This window comes from Balaenoptera ricei, chromosome 8 (genome assembly GCF_028023285.1).
Source record: "Balaenoptera ricei isolate mBalRic1 chromosome 8, mBalRic1.hap2, whole genome shotgun sequence".
NCBI classification, from domain to species: Eukaryota; Metazoa; Chordata; class Mammalia; order Artiodactyla; family Balaenopteridae; genus Balaenoptera; species Balaenoptera ricei.
In genome coordinates this window covers 65,682,485-65,695,487 of record NC_082646.1, presented here as the reverse complement: position 1 = coordinate 65,695,487, position 13,003 = coordinate 65,682,485, and the positions used below count along the sequence as shown (strand labels likewise).

The 13,003-nt window shown below is 43.8% G+C and overlaps 1 protein-coding gene and 1 pseudogene across 1 annotated transcript; one reads left to right on the top strand and one right to left on the bottom strand.

The window, feature by feature from the left end:
- The first annotated feature begins 839 nt into the window (after window positions 1–839).
- Window positions 840–4,445, top strand: LOC132370177 (olfactory receptor 5P76). Its single transcript, XM_059929920.1, has 2 exons — window positions 840–890; window positions 3,501–4,445. The coding sequence occupies exons 1-2, from the start codon at window positions 840–842 to the stop codon at window positions 4,443–4,445; spliced, it is 996 nt and encodes a 331-aa protein (XP_059785903.1).
- A 7,352-nt stretch (window positions 4,446–11,797) lies between these two features.
- Window positions 11,798–12,692, bottom strand: LOC132370176 (olfactory receptor 10Z1-like; annotated as a pseudogene).
- Window positions 12,693–13,003: the final 311 nt, after the last annotated feature.

Here is a 13,003-nt window from a genome sequence, read left to right as displayed (position 1 = left end):
TCCTTCTGGACTGCACTGTTTCTGCTGAAAAATCAGCTGACAGCATTAGGGGGATCCCCTTTTATGTGACTCTCTTTTTCTCTCACTAACTTAAAATTTTTCTTTTTATCTTTAACTTTTGCCATTTTAATTATGATATGTCTTGGTGTGGGTCTCTTTGGGTTCATCTTGTTCGAAACTTTCTGCACTTCCTGGGCCTAAATATCTTTTTCCTTCTTCAGACTAAAGAAAATTTTAGCCATTATTTTATCAAATATGTTTTTCTAGCCCTTTTCCTCTCTCTTCTCCTTCTGAGACCCCTATAATGTTAGTACACTTGATGTTGTCTCATGGGTCCCTTAAACTATGCTCATTAAAATTTTTTTTTCCTTTTTTGTTCTGATTGGCTGATTTCAACCATTCTGTCTTCCAGGTTGCTTATGTGTTCTGTATCACCTAATCTGCCATTAATTCCTTCTAGTGTATTTTTCATTTCAGGTATTGTATTCTTCAACTCTCAACAGTTCTTTTTATATTTTCTAGTCCTTTGTTGAAATTCTTACTATGTTCCTCTATTCTTTTCTAAGTTCAGTGATTATTTTAATAACCATTGCTTTGAACTCTTTATCAGGTAAGTTACTTATCTGCGTTTCATTAAGGTTTTTTTTCTGTGGTTTTATCTCATTCTCTCATTTGGAGCATATTCCTCTGTCTTCTCATTTTGTCTGACTTTCCCTCTTGGTTTATGAAATTAGGTGAAACAGTTACCTATCCTGGTCTTGAAGGTGTGTGCTTGTGGGGGAGCATCGCTTTGCAGTCTGTGTGTGCTCAGTGGCTTTGGTGGGAAATCTAGATCTGAAATGAGCAAGGCTCATGACTTCTCCTGGTTTGAGCTGGCAGCCACCACCTTGGTGGGGATTAGGGCTGGAGACAGAGTGGCTAGAGTCAGAGCCCGGTGTAAAGCATGGATTCTCCTGTGGCATGATGGCAGTTGCTGCCTTGGTGGGGGTATGGCTGGAGCCAGAGGGGCTTGAACTACAGCCTGGAGCAAGCTGCAGCTAGTCTTGAGACATGCTGGCAGTCACGCCTTGGTGGGGGTTTGGCAGGGAGGCTGCAGCTGGAGACTGGTGCAGGCTGGGGTGGGGTGTTCTGGGGAAATCCAGCAGGTTAGCCAGAGCACCAGGAACTTTTCAATCTTCTGCTTCTGCACTGATATTGAGAGTAAGCAAGTCTGTGAGTGTGCTTTTCAAGAACAGAGTCTCAATTTCCTACAGCCTTCTGGTAAGCCCCACTGGTTTTCAAAACCAGGAAATGGGGCTTATCTTCCTGGTACTTGACCCCAGGGTTGGGGTGCCCAATGTGGGGCTGAAACCTCTCTCTTCTTAGGGAGTATCCCTGAGCCTGTGATATTCTCCTCCTCTGGGTTGCCCACTGAGGGTGTGGGTCCCAACTCAATCACTTCTCCTCTGCTACTAGACTCTGTGTGGTTCTTTCTTTGGTTGTAGAAGAGTCATTTGTCTAGTCTTCAGGTTATCCTTAGAGAAAGTTGCTATATATATATTTGTAATTTTGATGTGTTTGTGGGAGGTGAGCAGGGTCCTCCTAATCTGCTCTCTTGATCACACATTCTTCTACCATTTTATATTTGTAGTGTAGTCCTTAACCTGATGTATTAAACAGAACAAATGTTTAGCTATGAGATAATTTATTATATTATACTTCCAATAATTATCAAATGGAAGTACACAAACAACTAGAAAATAGAAGAGACTGGTCGCTTGAGAACTGACAGAATCCTTAAAGATTAGTTATATTTGTGTGAGGTGCACTGCTCAATATTCTCTTGAGAATGTGATAATGACCCCTGGTGCTTTTGAATTCACATTTGAATCTCAAGAATCTTCAGAGGTTTATCCTCAAAGGCAAACAATAAAATAGCACAGCTGTTATATTACAACAATGACTTTGAATTTATTACTGTAAGATGAATGAATTCTCATTTTTAGAGGTAAGATATTTGGCTTTTGTGAGTTAATCAGTTGTCCTGATTTTCAATAACCATTTGAGAACACTTTACTCTCTAAAGTTGTATCTCTTCTCACAAGCCAGGAAAAACAGGGCAGATGCTATCCAGCAGTCAGCTAGCAAGTAACCTTAGCTGAATTAACCTGTTTCTGTAGTCTACTTAGTGTATAAATAGGCATAATTCAAGTTACCATGATTCCTCATTTTTCCACCCATAAGACCAGAAACTCACATGGTCTTTCAACGATATTAAACTTGGTACTCAGCCAATAAGTATTATACTGTAAAATTCACTACATTTAAGGTGCTTTGGGGACTTACTGTTTGTAAATATCTTGGAAAGGCTTCCTTTGTTTATTGTTCTGAAGGCTTAGGCTTACAGGTAACCAGAGGCTTTTGGGCAAAGTTGAGAATACAAAGCCAGAAAACTTGGAGATGAGTTTCAACCTGGCAACTTGCTGGGCGAACCTGGGTACACTTCTTAACTTTTTAAGCTGGAACTGTATTCACCTGTATATTATGTTGAAACGAATACTATTTTGTTCTATATTACTCCAATTTGAAAACATAATTACATTAGGAAATGATCAGATATGAGTGAATGTAGTTTAATTATGTCCTAGATATTAAACATGTAAGATTTTGCACAGTAATTATATTGATATTTCAAACTAATTGAGAAAACAATATTTAATTGTAAATGTTAAATAAACATAATACATTTATAATAGCTGACTTCATTTATAACCTTAATTCGAACTTTCTTTCCCTTTCTTCTTTGTCCAATTAAGAAAATTGTATTTCTCCTTTTAAAAACATGGTCTTGTTTTATTGAGAGAATTTGTAAACTTTGTGATTAACTAGGCACCTCTTTTATACTTTAGCTGTCAGAAAGTAGCAATGTAATTTGTTATCCACCCATTTCCAAGAAACTTGACTTCATCATAAGTATTCTTTAATTTCATTTATAGCATAGTTACTAAAGGAATGGACTGTATTCAAACTACCTGAGATTCACATCTTAATTCTACCATTTGCTATGTAAATTTAGCTCAGTTACATTGCCAAATTCAGTTTCATTGTCTACAAATGAGATAAAATACTTAATATTATTTCATACAAATTAAAATAGAACTATATAGAAAATTCTTAACCCAAGGCTTGCCATTTAGTAAATATTCAATAACCATTAGGTATTATATAATATAAAGAAGAAAAGATATACATTATTTGAAACAGGTTTTCCCATGTTAGTGCTGAAAATAATTTTTAAAATGTAGAATACTCATTATATAAATAAATAAAATTTTCTCCTCTAAAATATATATAAAAATAAAAGAATGTAAGTCTTTTATTCTAAAGTAAAAAAAATTAGTCCAAACCTAACTTGAATAATTTACTTGTTTATAATAAACTCTATGTGTATTAATAAAAAGAAAACCATCAAATTCAAAACTTCTTTAATGTAATGTCTCATCACAGGTTCATTTTGGTAGCAGCTACCCTATCTCTTGGATTCCCTGGAGCATGGGAACAATACTGCAATGACAGGGTTCATGTTACTGGGCTTAACAAATGATCCAATTCTTCGAGTCATCCTCTTCACGATCATCCTCTGTATCTACCTGGTGACCATATGTGGCAACCTCAGCACAGTCATTCTTATCAGAATCTCTTCTCAGCTCCATCATCGTATGTATTTTTTTCTGAGCCACTTGGCCTTTGCTGACATAGGCTATTCATCTTCTGTTACACCCAATATGCTTGTAAATTTCCTGGTGGAGAGAAATACCATCTCCTATCCTGGATGTGCCATTCAACTTGGTTCAGTTGTTTTCTTTGGGTCAACTGAGTGCTTCCTTCTGGCTGCCATGGCATATGATCGCTTCGTGGCAATCTGCAGCCCACTGCTTTATTCCACCAAAATGTACACACGAGTTTATGTTCAGTTACTCACAGTGGCTTATGTAGGTGGTTTTCTCAATGCTTGCTCTTTTACTATTTGCTTCTATTATTTACTTTTCTGTGGACCAAATCGAATCAATCATTTTTTCTGTGATTTTGCTCCTTTGGTTGAACTCTCCTGTTCTGATATCAGTATCCCTGCAGTTGTCCCCTCATTTACAGCTGGCTCCATCATTGTGGTCACGGTGATTGTCATAGCCATCTCCTACATCTACATCCTCATCACCATTCTGAAGATGCGCTCCACCGAGGGGCACCACAAGGCCTTCTCCATCTGCACGTCTCACCTCACAGCAGTCACTCTGTTCTATGGGACCATCACATTCATTTATGTGATGCCCAAGTCCAGCTACACAACTGATCAGAACAAGGTGGTGTCTGTGTTCTACGTGGTGGTGATCCCCGTGTTGAACCCCCTCATCTACAGCCTGAGGAACAGTGAGATTAATGAGGCTCTGAAGAGAGAACTTTGTTAAAAACTTTTAACGTCTCGATCTGTGCATCCATTCTCCTCCTAAGTTCTTTGATCATCTCTACGATCATTACTCTGAACTCTTTCTCAGGTAGATTGCCTATCTCCATACCTCTTAGTTCTTCTGGGGTTTTACCTTGTTCCTTTGTCTGGAACATGTTCCTCTGCAGCCTTATTTTTTCTAAGTTGCTATTTGTATTTTTATGTGTGTGGTAGGTTAGTTACGTTTCTCGACCTTGGAGAAGTGGCCTCTGTAGAAGGCATCCTATGCATCCCAGCAGTGCACTCCCCTCTCATCACCCAAGCTATATGTTCTAGGGATGCCCCCTAAGAGGGCTGCATGGGTCCTTCTGTTGTGGTGGGCATGTGGTTGGTCTGGTGGGCTTGGATGGCCCCTAGTCTGGTTGGTTGCCAGGCCCTGCCTCATGTGGATGCCGCTGGCTGCTGTTTAGTGGGTCCTGGTCACGAGGCGGCTGGTCGCAGAACCCTAGGAGGCCCCGGGGCTAGGGCTGGCTCACTGGTGGGCAGAGTCAGGGTCCCGAAGATTCTGGGGCTGCTGCCCACCCACTGGCAGGTGAAGATAAGTACTGGGGTTAGTGCCAGATACTGGCAGGCAGAGCTGATTCCTGGAGCCTGGCTGCAGGGCTCAGAGATCCTGGAGCTCGTTTCAGATCATTGGTGTGGGGGCTGGTTCCTGACACAGTTGGGTATGGGGTCCGGGAGGTCCTGAAGGTTGCATTGGCCTGCTAGTGGGCGGGGCCAGGGCCCACCTGGTCCCAGGGTAGGGTCTGGCCTATGTTCTGGTGTCTATTTCTGGTGTTTCCCCCCTGGTGGGTGAGGTTGGTCTAGAGGCAGGCTTCCTGGTGGGACTTGCTGGTGTCTGCCCTCTGGTGGGTATAGCTGGGTTTTGGCCCTCTGGTGGGCAGGGCCTTGACTAGGGCTGCGTCTAAAGGCAGCTGTGGGCTCTTTAGTCTTTAGGCAGCCTGTCTGCAGAAGGCTGGGGCTGTGTCCTCGCCCAGTTAGTTGCTAGGCCTGAGGCGTCGCAGCGCCGGCACCTGCAGGCTGTTGGGCTAATGAGCTGCAGGAAGATATTCAAAATGGCGCCCGTCAGCTCCGGCGTCCACCAGCTCTGGCGTCCACCAGCTCCGGCGTCCACGCAACAGAAGCAGCTCCTAAGAAGAGCTGCTGCCAGTGACTTTTTCCCCAGGGTGAGACACAGCCATGCCCCCTGCCTCTCTGGGAGACTCTCCAAGACCAGCAGGTAGGTCTGGCCCAGGCTCCTATCAAATTCCTGCTTTTGCCCAGGTGTGCATGGGATTTTGTGTGCGCCCTCTAAGAGTGGAGTCTCTGTTTCCCCCATTCCTGAGGGGCTCCTGCTAACTGCCTGGAGCAGTGGCCTTCAATGCCAAATGCTCCGGGGGTCGTCTTCCTGCTGCTGGACCCCCGCCTGGGTTGGGGGCCTGACGTGGGGCTCAGAACTGTCGCTCCTGTGGGAGGACCTCTGCACTATAATTATTCTCCAGTCTGAGGGTCGCCCACCCAGGGGTAATAGGGTTTGATTACATCTTGAGTCCGCCCTTTTCACCTGTTTTGTTGTGGTTCCTTCTTTGTATATTTAGTTGTAGAAGATCTTTTCTGGTAGGTTCCAGTCTTTTTCATCAATGGTTGTTGTGCATATAGTTGTGATTTTGGTGTGCTCCCTAGAGGAGGTGAGCTCAGTGTCCTTGTACTCCGACGTCTTGGCCACTCTCCCTAATCTTGCAATGACCTTTAAAATCGCCTCTTCCTATTCGATGAAGACTGCTTTGTTTTTCCTTTGTGCTTAGTCTAGCTTCACTTGCTCACCTCAGCTTGGGGGTAAAGAGAGAGCTTGCTAGAAAAATATTTCCTTAATTAATTTGTAATTTTTTTAGTATTTGATCTAATGATAGACCATAAAATAATAATAAAAGGACAGAGAGTGTCTGTGGTCAAAATGTATTGGTCTGTATGGTATTAGACAATGGGAAGGCTCTTAGTAAAGGTCGGGGTTAGATTTTCTGATATGAGAAAGTAAATTAGAAGCCCATAGTGAGCTACCATTAATGAAATGAAATTTAACTATTAATTAGTAACACAAATTGGTTAACATGAAAAAATAATCTGCAGAAAATTCTATAAAATTTTATTCACATCTTTTCCAAAGTTGTACTCTGCTATAAGTTAAGGTTTGTGGACCTCCAAACTTTTGAGACTGTGTCCATTTCAACAGAAGCTTGTCCTGGAATGAGTGTGATAATTATAGTTATGACTGAGTACATTCTGAGGGGAGATGACCAAGTGGAACCAGACAGTAAAATTACTGGACACGTTCTTTTTGCATGGTTATCTGTAGATGATGGGCTTTTTGGACCCATAAATGCTGGCCTGTGTTCCTAGTCTGGCTCCAGCCTAGTTACAGGAGACTTTATAAAAGAACAGGATGAGATGCCCCTGACCAAACCAGCTGTGAATCCTTATGTCAGGTCAAAACTGGTGACTTCTCTGTGGAAATAAGCAGGGTTCCTGAATTCCTAGGGAGTGAGTAAACAAGCTCTTTAAGTGACTTTTTCGTGGTCAGATGCAGCCTGTTAAGGAAGATTGAGGGAACTAGATTGTGTTTCCCCTGTGAAGTTTAATTTATCTGTATACACTGATGACTACCATATTTATTTCTCTTTCCTTGTCCTTTATTTAGTGCTTTAGGCAAAAATATTTTTGTCTATTGAGTCTCAAGCACAAATTGTCTAAAGTAATTATCTCCTTCCACCCCCAACTTGCTCCTCTCCAATGTTCCATATCCTAATAAGACGCACCATTATTCAATCAACATATTGATTAGAAACCTGAGGGTAATTTATTTTTCTCCCTCCACATGCTTGCACTCAATGACAAAGTCTTGTACATTCTGAGTCCAATATTTATCTCCCATTGCTCTTCATTTTCATTGTCAGCACTTTTTTTCCCCAGCTACCACCTTATATGTTTATTTTACAGTAGTACTCCTGTAATATTTGATTTTATGTGTCAATTTGGCTAGGCTCCAGTGACCAGTTGTTTGGTCAAACATGAGTCTAGATGTTGCTGGGAAGGTGTTTTTTTTTAGATGTGATTAACATTTAAATCGGTAGACTTTGAATACAGCAGATTACTGTCCATAATGTGGGTGGCCCTCATCCAATCAGTTGAAAGCCTTAGGAGAAAAGACTTAAGTCCCTTTAAAAAGAAGCATTCTGTCTCCAGGATGCCTTTGGACTCAAAACTGTGACATCAACTCTTACTGGAATTTCCAATCTCCTGGACCGCCCTGTGCATTTTGGAATTGCCGGCTCCCATAATTGTGTGAGCCAATTCCTTTAAAATAAAAACAACAATAACAACATTATAGTGGTTCTGTTTCTCTGGAGAATCCTAGCTAATAGAACTCTAACCAGCTTTCCTCTCCCCTCTCTTACTGTCTTACAACTCATTCTCCATATACCAACCATGGCATAAATCTAAATAGATTGCTTTCCGGGCGGCGGGGATGGAGGTGGGCCTGGCGGGTCCGCGCAGCCTCGGGGCCGGAGCCCGGGTCCCCGCCCGCCCCAGCGCCCGCCGCCGGCCGAGCCGCGCGCCCCGTGCCTCCGTCCTGGGTCGCGGTGGTTGGAGATGCGCCCGGGTTCGCGGGACAGGCGGGCGCAGAGGTCGCTTGTGTTGGGAGGTTCCGGCGCCTCCGCGGAGCATCGCGGGTCCGGGGCTGGGGGCGCCGCGGCTTGCTATCCTCTCCGCACTTTCCCGGCTCTGAAGCCTCGAGAACACGGCTAGGCAGCAGTAGTTTAATGGGGAGTTTGCCTGCTGGGAACTAGGGGCCTGCTGGGGTCTCAGTTCTTGGCTGGCCCCGGAACACGAGGTTGCCAGGTGTGTGACGGCAGCAGGTAGGCGTGAGCCGCTGGTGCAGTGATGAGCAGGGAAGGAAGGCCACTGGCTGTTGGCCTGTGAACCTAGGCAAGAATGACCAGCCGACACAGTCCAGACCAAGGTCCGTGGGCCCAGCTCGGTCCTGGGTGGCTGGTCAGTGGAATAGACCTGCAGGTGTGGCTCTTGTCACTCTAGGACTGGCTTCAGGACAGATCCTGCTAATGCGCCCAGGGCACCGCCCTCAGTTCTGCAGGAGAGTGCGCCCGAGGGGAGCCAGGGGGTGTGACCGACTCAGCATGGCGGCCACGCACATCCAGTGTGCCGGCAAGGGCAGTGGGGAGCCGGGGAAGTCATGGCCTTGGGAATGTCCTCTGATGAAAAAGAACCTGCGGGCTTATGAAATAACTTGTGTGTGGAACGTTGGTGTGGATCAGCAGTGCTGAGGCAGCAGGCGGGATACAGAAGTGTGAGCGGAGACCGTCTGGAATCCCCAAACTCCAGGGAAACTAGAGGTGACAGCCAGCCTAGTGAAGAGGACGGGGGTGGGGGCGGTGGCGGCAGCTCAGCAGGCTCTTCTCGTCTCAGAGCCCTAATCCTGGCTCCAGCCGGGTGGTCAGGGCAGCTGCAAGGTCTTCTGGGCGAGCAGAGCCCACAGTCCTGAGCGGTTCTTCGCTGTGTTTGGGTCATCTCCCCCAATCCAAGGGGAGAAATCTAGATGAGGTTTAAGAATCAGTGCTTTAAGAATGTGGATCTCATAGTTGAAACCTCAGAACACGTGTTTTCGCACAAGGTGTTAAAGTGAAGGGAAGGATTCAATGCCTTTTCAAGGAGGGTGTCTCCATGTGAGCAGAACTAGAGAATAAATGGGTCTTGAATAAACAAAACAAAACAAAAAAATCTAAATAGATTAATTCTTTTGTTAATATCCCCCAAAGACTTTGAATAAAGGCAACAATTCTTAACATGGTTACGAAGTCCTGAATGTGTCCCTGTTATATTTGTCTGTCAGCACTCTTCCCTCATTCCCCAAACATTCAAACTCTAGGTATCATTGGTATTCTTTTAAAACCACAAGTATGTCCATATTCTTTGCCACCTTAGGACCCTCTCACATGCAGTACCTATGCCTGAATGCATTTTCCCTCTCACCTGTGTAACACCAACATGCTATATGTATGCACTTAAATGTTGTTTCCCATCCTCTTGGAAGCCTTCTTCAGGCTCCAGACCAAATTAAGTACACGTGTTATCCCCCGTAGCTCCCCCCACCACCGCATATTTTTTTTCAGAATACTCAGTGCACTTGCAACTACAGATTCAGTATTTGTTTTCTCTAAAATGCTGGACTCTTCATATAGACACATTTAATGTCTTTCTTTTCCTGTGTGTCTAATTTTTACACACTTCCTGCAACACAGTAAGCATAAATGTATATTTAAAATGTATGAATGAAAAATTAATAAATGAGTGGATGTATGAAGGTTTTGCTCTAGCATGAACCACTGACTTGGCGGCCTTTGAATCTGTTGAATGTCAGCCTGATTCAAGTGATGGAACATTTGTGTCAGATCCTACTACACCTGTGATAGGCTTTTACACAAACTCGTGCTCACCACAGTTACACCACTGCCATGCCACTGTTGAACTCAGATTGGTAAATAGCATCTCAGCGTGGTTTAGTAAAAGCTATGTAATCACTTTCTGCTGAATAATGTCTCCCTTATGCCTTGGAACGGTTGGAGAGTTAGAACATGTACAAGTCAAATGTTAGTAAGAGTAGTAGTAGCAGTAGCAAGAGTATTAGCAAAGGAGCTAACAATAGGAGATAGTTTACTGCCTTCCAGTTACTGTTCCCAGTAATTACAAGTAGTGACCCAATTAATCCTCAGAATAACCCCAAAAGGTGTTTTGTAATTCGTACTTTACAGAAGATGTAACTGAGGCACATAAAGGTTAAGCAAAAGTTCAAGGTCACAAATATACTCTTAATACTCTGACTTCTTTTAAGGCACATACTCTCTGTGGAGGGGCAGAATGAGGGGCTCTTTAATACTTCACCACTAGAGGACTTTCATTTGTCTGGGAAACATTTCTTTCTAGCCAGCCCTTTCTGTTCAGAGTAAGTATGCAGACTCCTACATCTGGATATGTCAGGCAAACTTGTATTAGATCAACTTTCTGTCACAAAGTAAATAAGAAGCAGGAAAAATATTGTTAAATGTTTGAAGGCATAGACTTCTGGTTTCATTGAAGATGAAGTTGCTCCATACCCTCAGGTCCTCCCTTTTATTACTAAAAACATTCCTAGATGAAACAACAAACAAGCATAGGAAGATTCTAAACAAGACAGAGAAGAAGGCAAACCCCTCGGGACTTTGGACCTGAGGAAATCACATAGTGCTGAGTCCCTGCATTTTCTTATTGCTTCCATATGTCCTGTACAGATTGCTGCACAAACCTCCAACTCAGAACCATCAAGAGACACAGACAAAAAGAAAGCTTTAAGAAAAGTCTCTTCTTGCTAGCCAAAGAACTGGGAAAAGGGTGACCTTAACAGAATAGAAAACATTTTGACAATACCTGTCTTACTCCAGACAAATACCAGTGGAAAAATCGTACCTGTCTCCCACCGGCAGGATTCACTGGGGCCAAGCAGGGAGGTATTCTTCACCCCACCCACCCTTTGATTCCCCTGCCAGGGTATTGTCAGTGGGGTCCAGCAGGGAAATGAACCTCCTCTGTCATCTGGCAGCAATGAGACAATGAGGGAGTGTGAGGCAGTACTAGTTGGTTCTCTGCTCCCCTGTAACCGCACCCCCCTTGTGAGTGGGGGTCCAGTGGGGACCTGAGCTTCCACCTCCACCTGCAACAACAAAACAGTGTGAGCCAGCTCTGCAGGTCCCGCCTCCCTAGTGGCAGTGGGGTCCAACAAGGAACTGACCTTACTTGGAAGAAAGGAGGTGTGCAAATTGGCATCACACTATAACTGGGAAGGAGATGACAGGGTGGTGGCAAGAGCTGCACTTGCATCTCATTCATCTGCAAGGAGGCAGTGGGTGTCAGCACTCCATTTTCCCAGAGCTGTGTCAGTAGTGCTCAGCAGGAAGCTGAAGAGATACACGTACACCTAGTAGTTGCAGTGACAGGGGACATCCTCCTAAAAAAAGATTGAATCCGATACAGAGTCTCATAATATCCTAAATGTCTCTGCTGCAGTAAAAATCACTGTCGTACCGAGAACCAGAAAAATCACAATTCAGTGAGAAAAGACAATATATGTCTACATCAAGATGAAAAGGATATTAAAATTATCTGGTAAGGATTTTAAAGCAGCCATCAAACAAATGCTTCAATAAGCAATCATTGAAATTCTATTTCTTTGAAATAGAAAAGTTTCAGCAAAGAAAAAGAATTATGAAATATAACCAAGGGAAATTTCTAGATCTGAAAAATATAATCACTGAAGTTAAAAAGAATGGGATTAAGCAGAGGTGTTGGCACTGTACGTGTCACAGCCATCAGCATATCTTCAGGGAATGAGTCACTGTGCTTGGGCCTCAAATAGACAAAGCCAGCAAATCCAATAGTGTATGCACACTACAGTGAGGTGGAAGGAGCAAGTTGAGAAGGCCTTATACCTCCCCTGGGCAGAGGGCATCCTCATAACTATGGACCCATTGAAGACACAGGAAATCATAATGAAAATAAAGCTGCCCACGAACACAATGGCAGAGAGCAGAAAAATAGCCATTTCATGATAGGGAGTATAGTCACAAGCAAGGCAGACCACAGGTGAGATGTCGCAAAAGAAGTGTTGGAAGGTGTTGGAGTCACAGAAAGACAAGTTGAATACTATGAGGACAGTGCACACAGAAACCAGGAACCCAACCACCCAAGCGGCCATCATCCGCTGAAAGCAGATCTTGTGGGTCATCAGGATGGAGTAGTGCAGTGGGTTGTGAATAGCAGTGTAACGCTCATACGACATCGCAGCCATGATGAAGCAGTTATTGCCTGCCAAGCCAAAGAAGAAAAACTTCTGTGTGGCACACTCAAGAAGAGAAATGGTCTTACTGTCTGATAGCAAGTCCACCAACACGTGGGGGATGATTACCATAGTGGTACAGGTTTCTGAAAAGGAGAGACCACAGAGGAAAAACTACATGGGGATGTGAAGGTTGTGACTGAGGTTGATGGCCACCACTATGGACACATTTGCAGCTAGGATGATAGCTTGGGAGAAGAAAATCTTCACAAAGAGGAGACTCTGTAGGTCTGGGAAATTGGAAAATCCCCACAGAAGGAATGTGCTCACTGTGGTATGATTGCCCATCTTCTTGGTGCACGTAGCAACTCTCTTCCAAAGGTGCAGAGTTATTGAAGTCAAGACTCTGAGATGATTGTAAAATATCCTTGTGCACCGATGTCACCTAGACTTTAATCAGGGGGGACCTGAGCTTCCAGGCACCTCTTCGTGGGAGAGCCTGAGAAAGTGATGCTAAATGCATTTGACTGAAGTAAAGTTCAGGAGTCAGAGTGATGAGAATAATTCTAGAATGAAAATCTGTATAAATGACATGGAGTGGGCCTAAGCATCTTCTTGGATTATACTCACAAAAGCATTCTTATCTGTCTCTTTTCCAA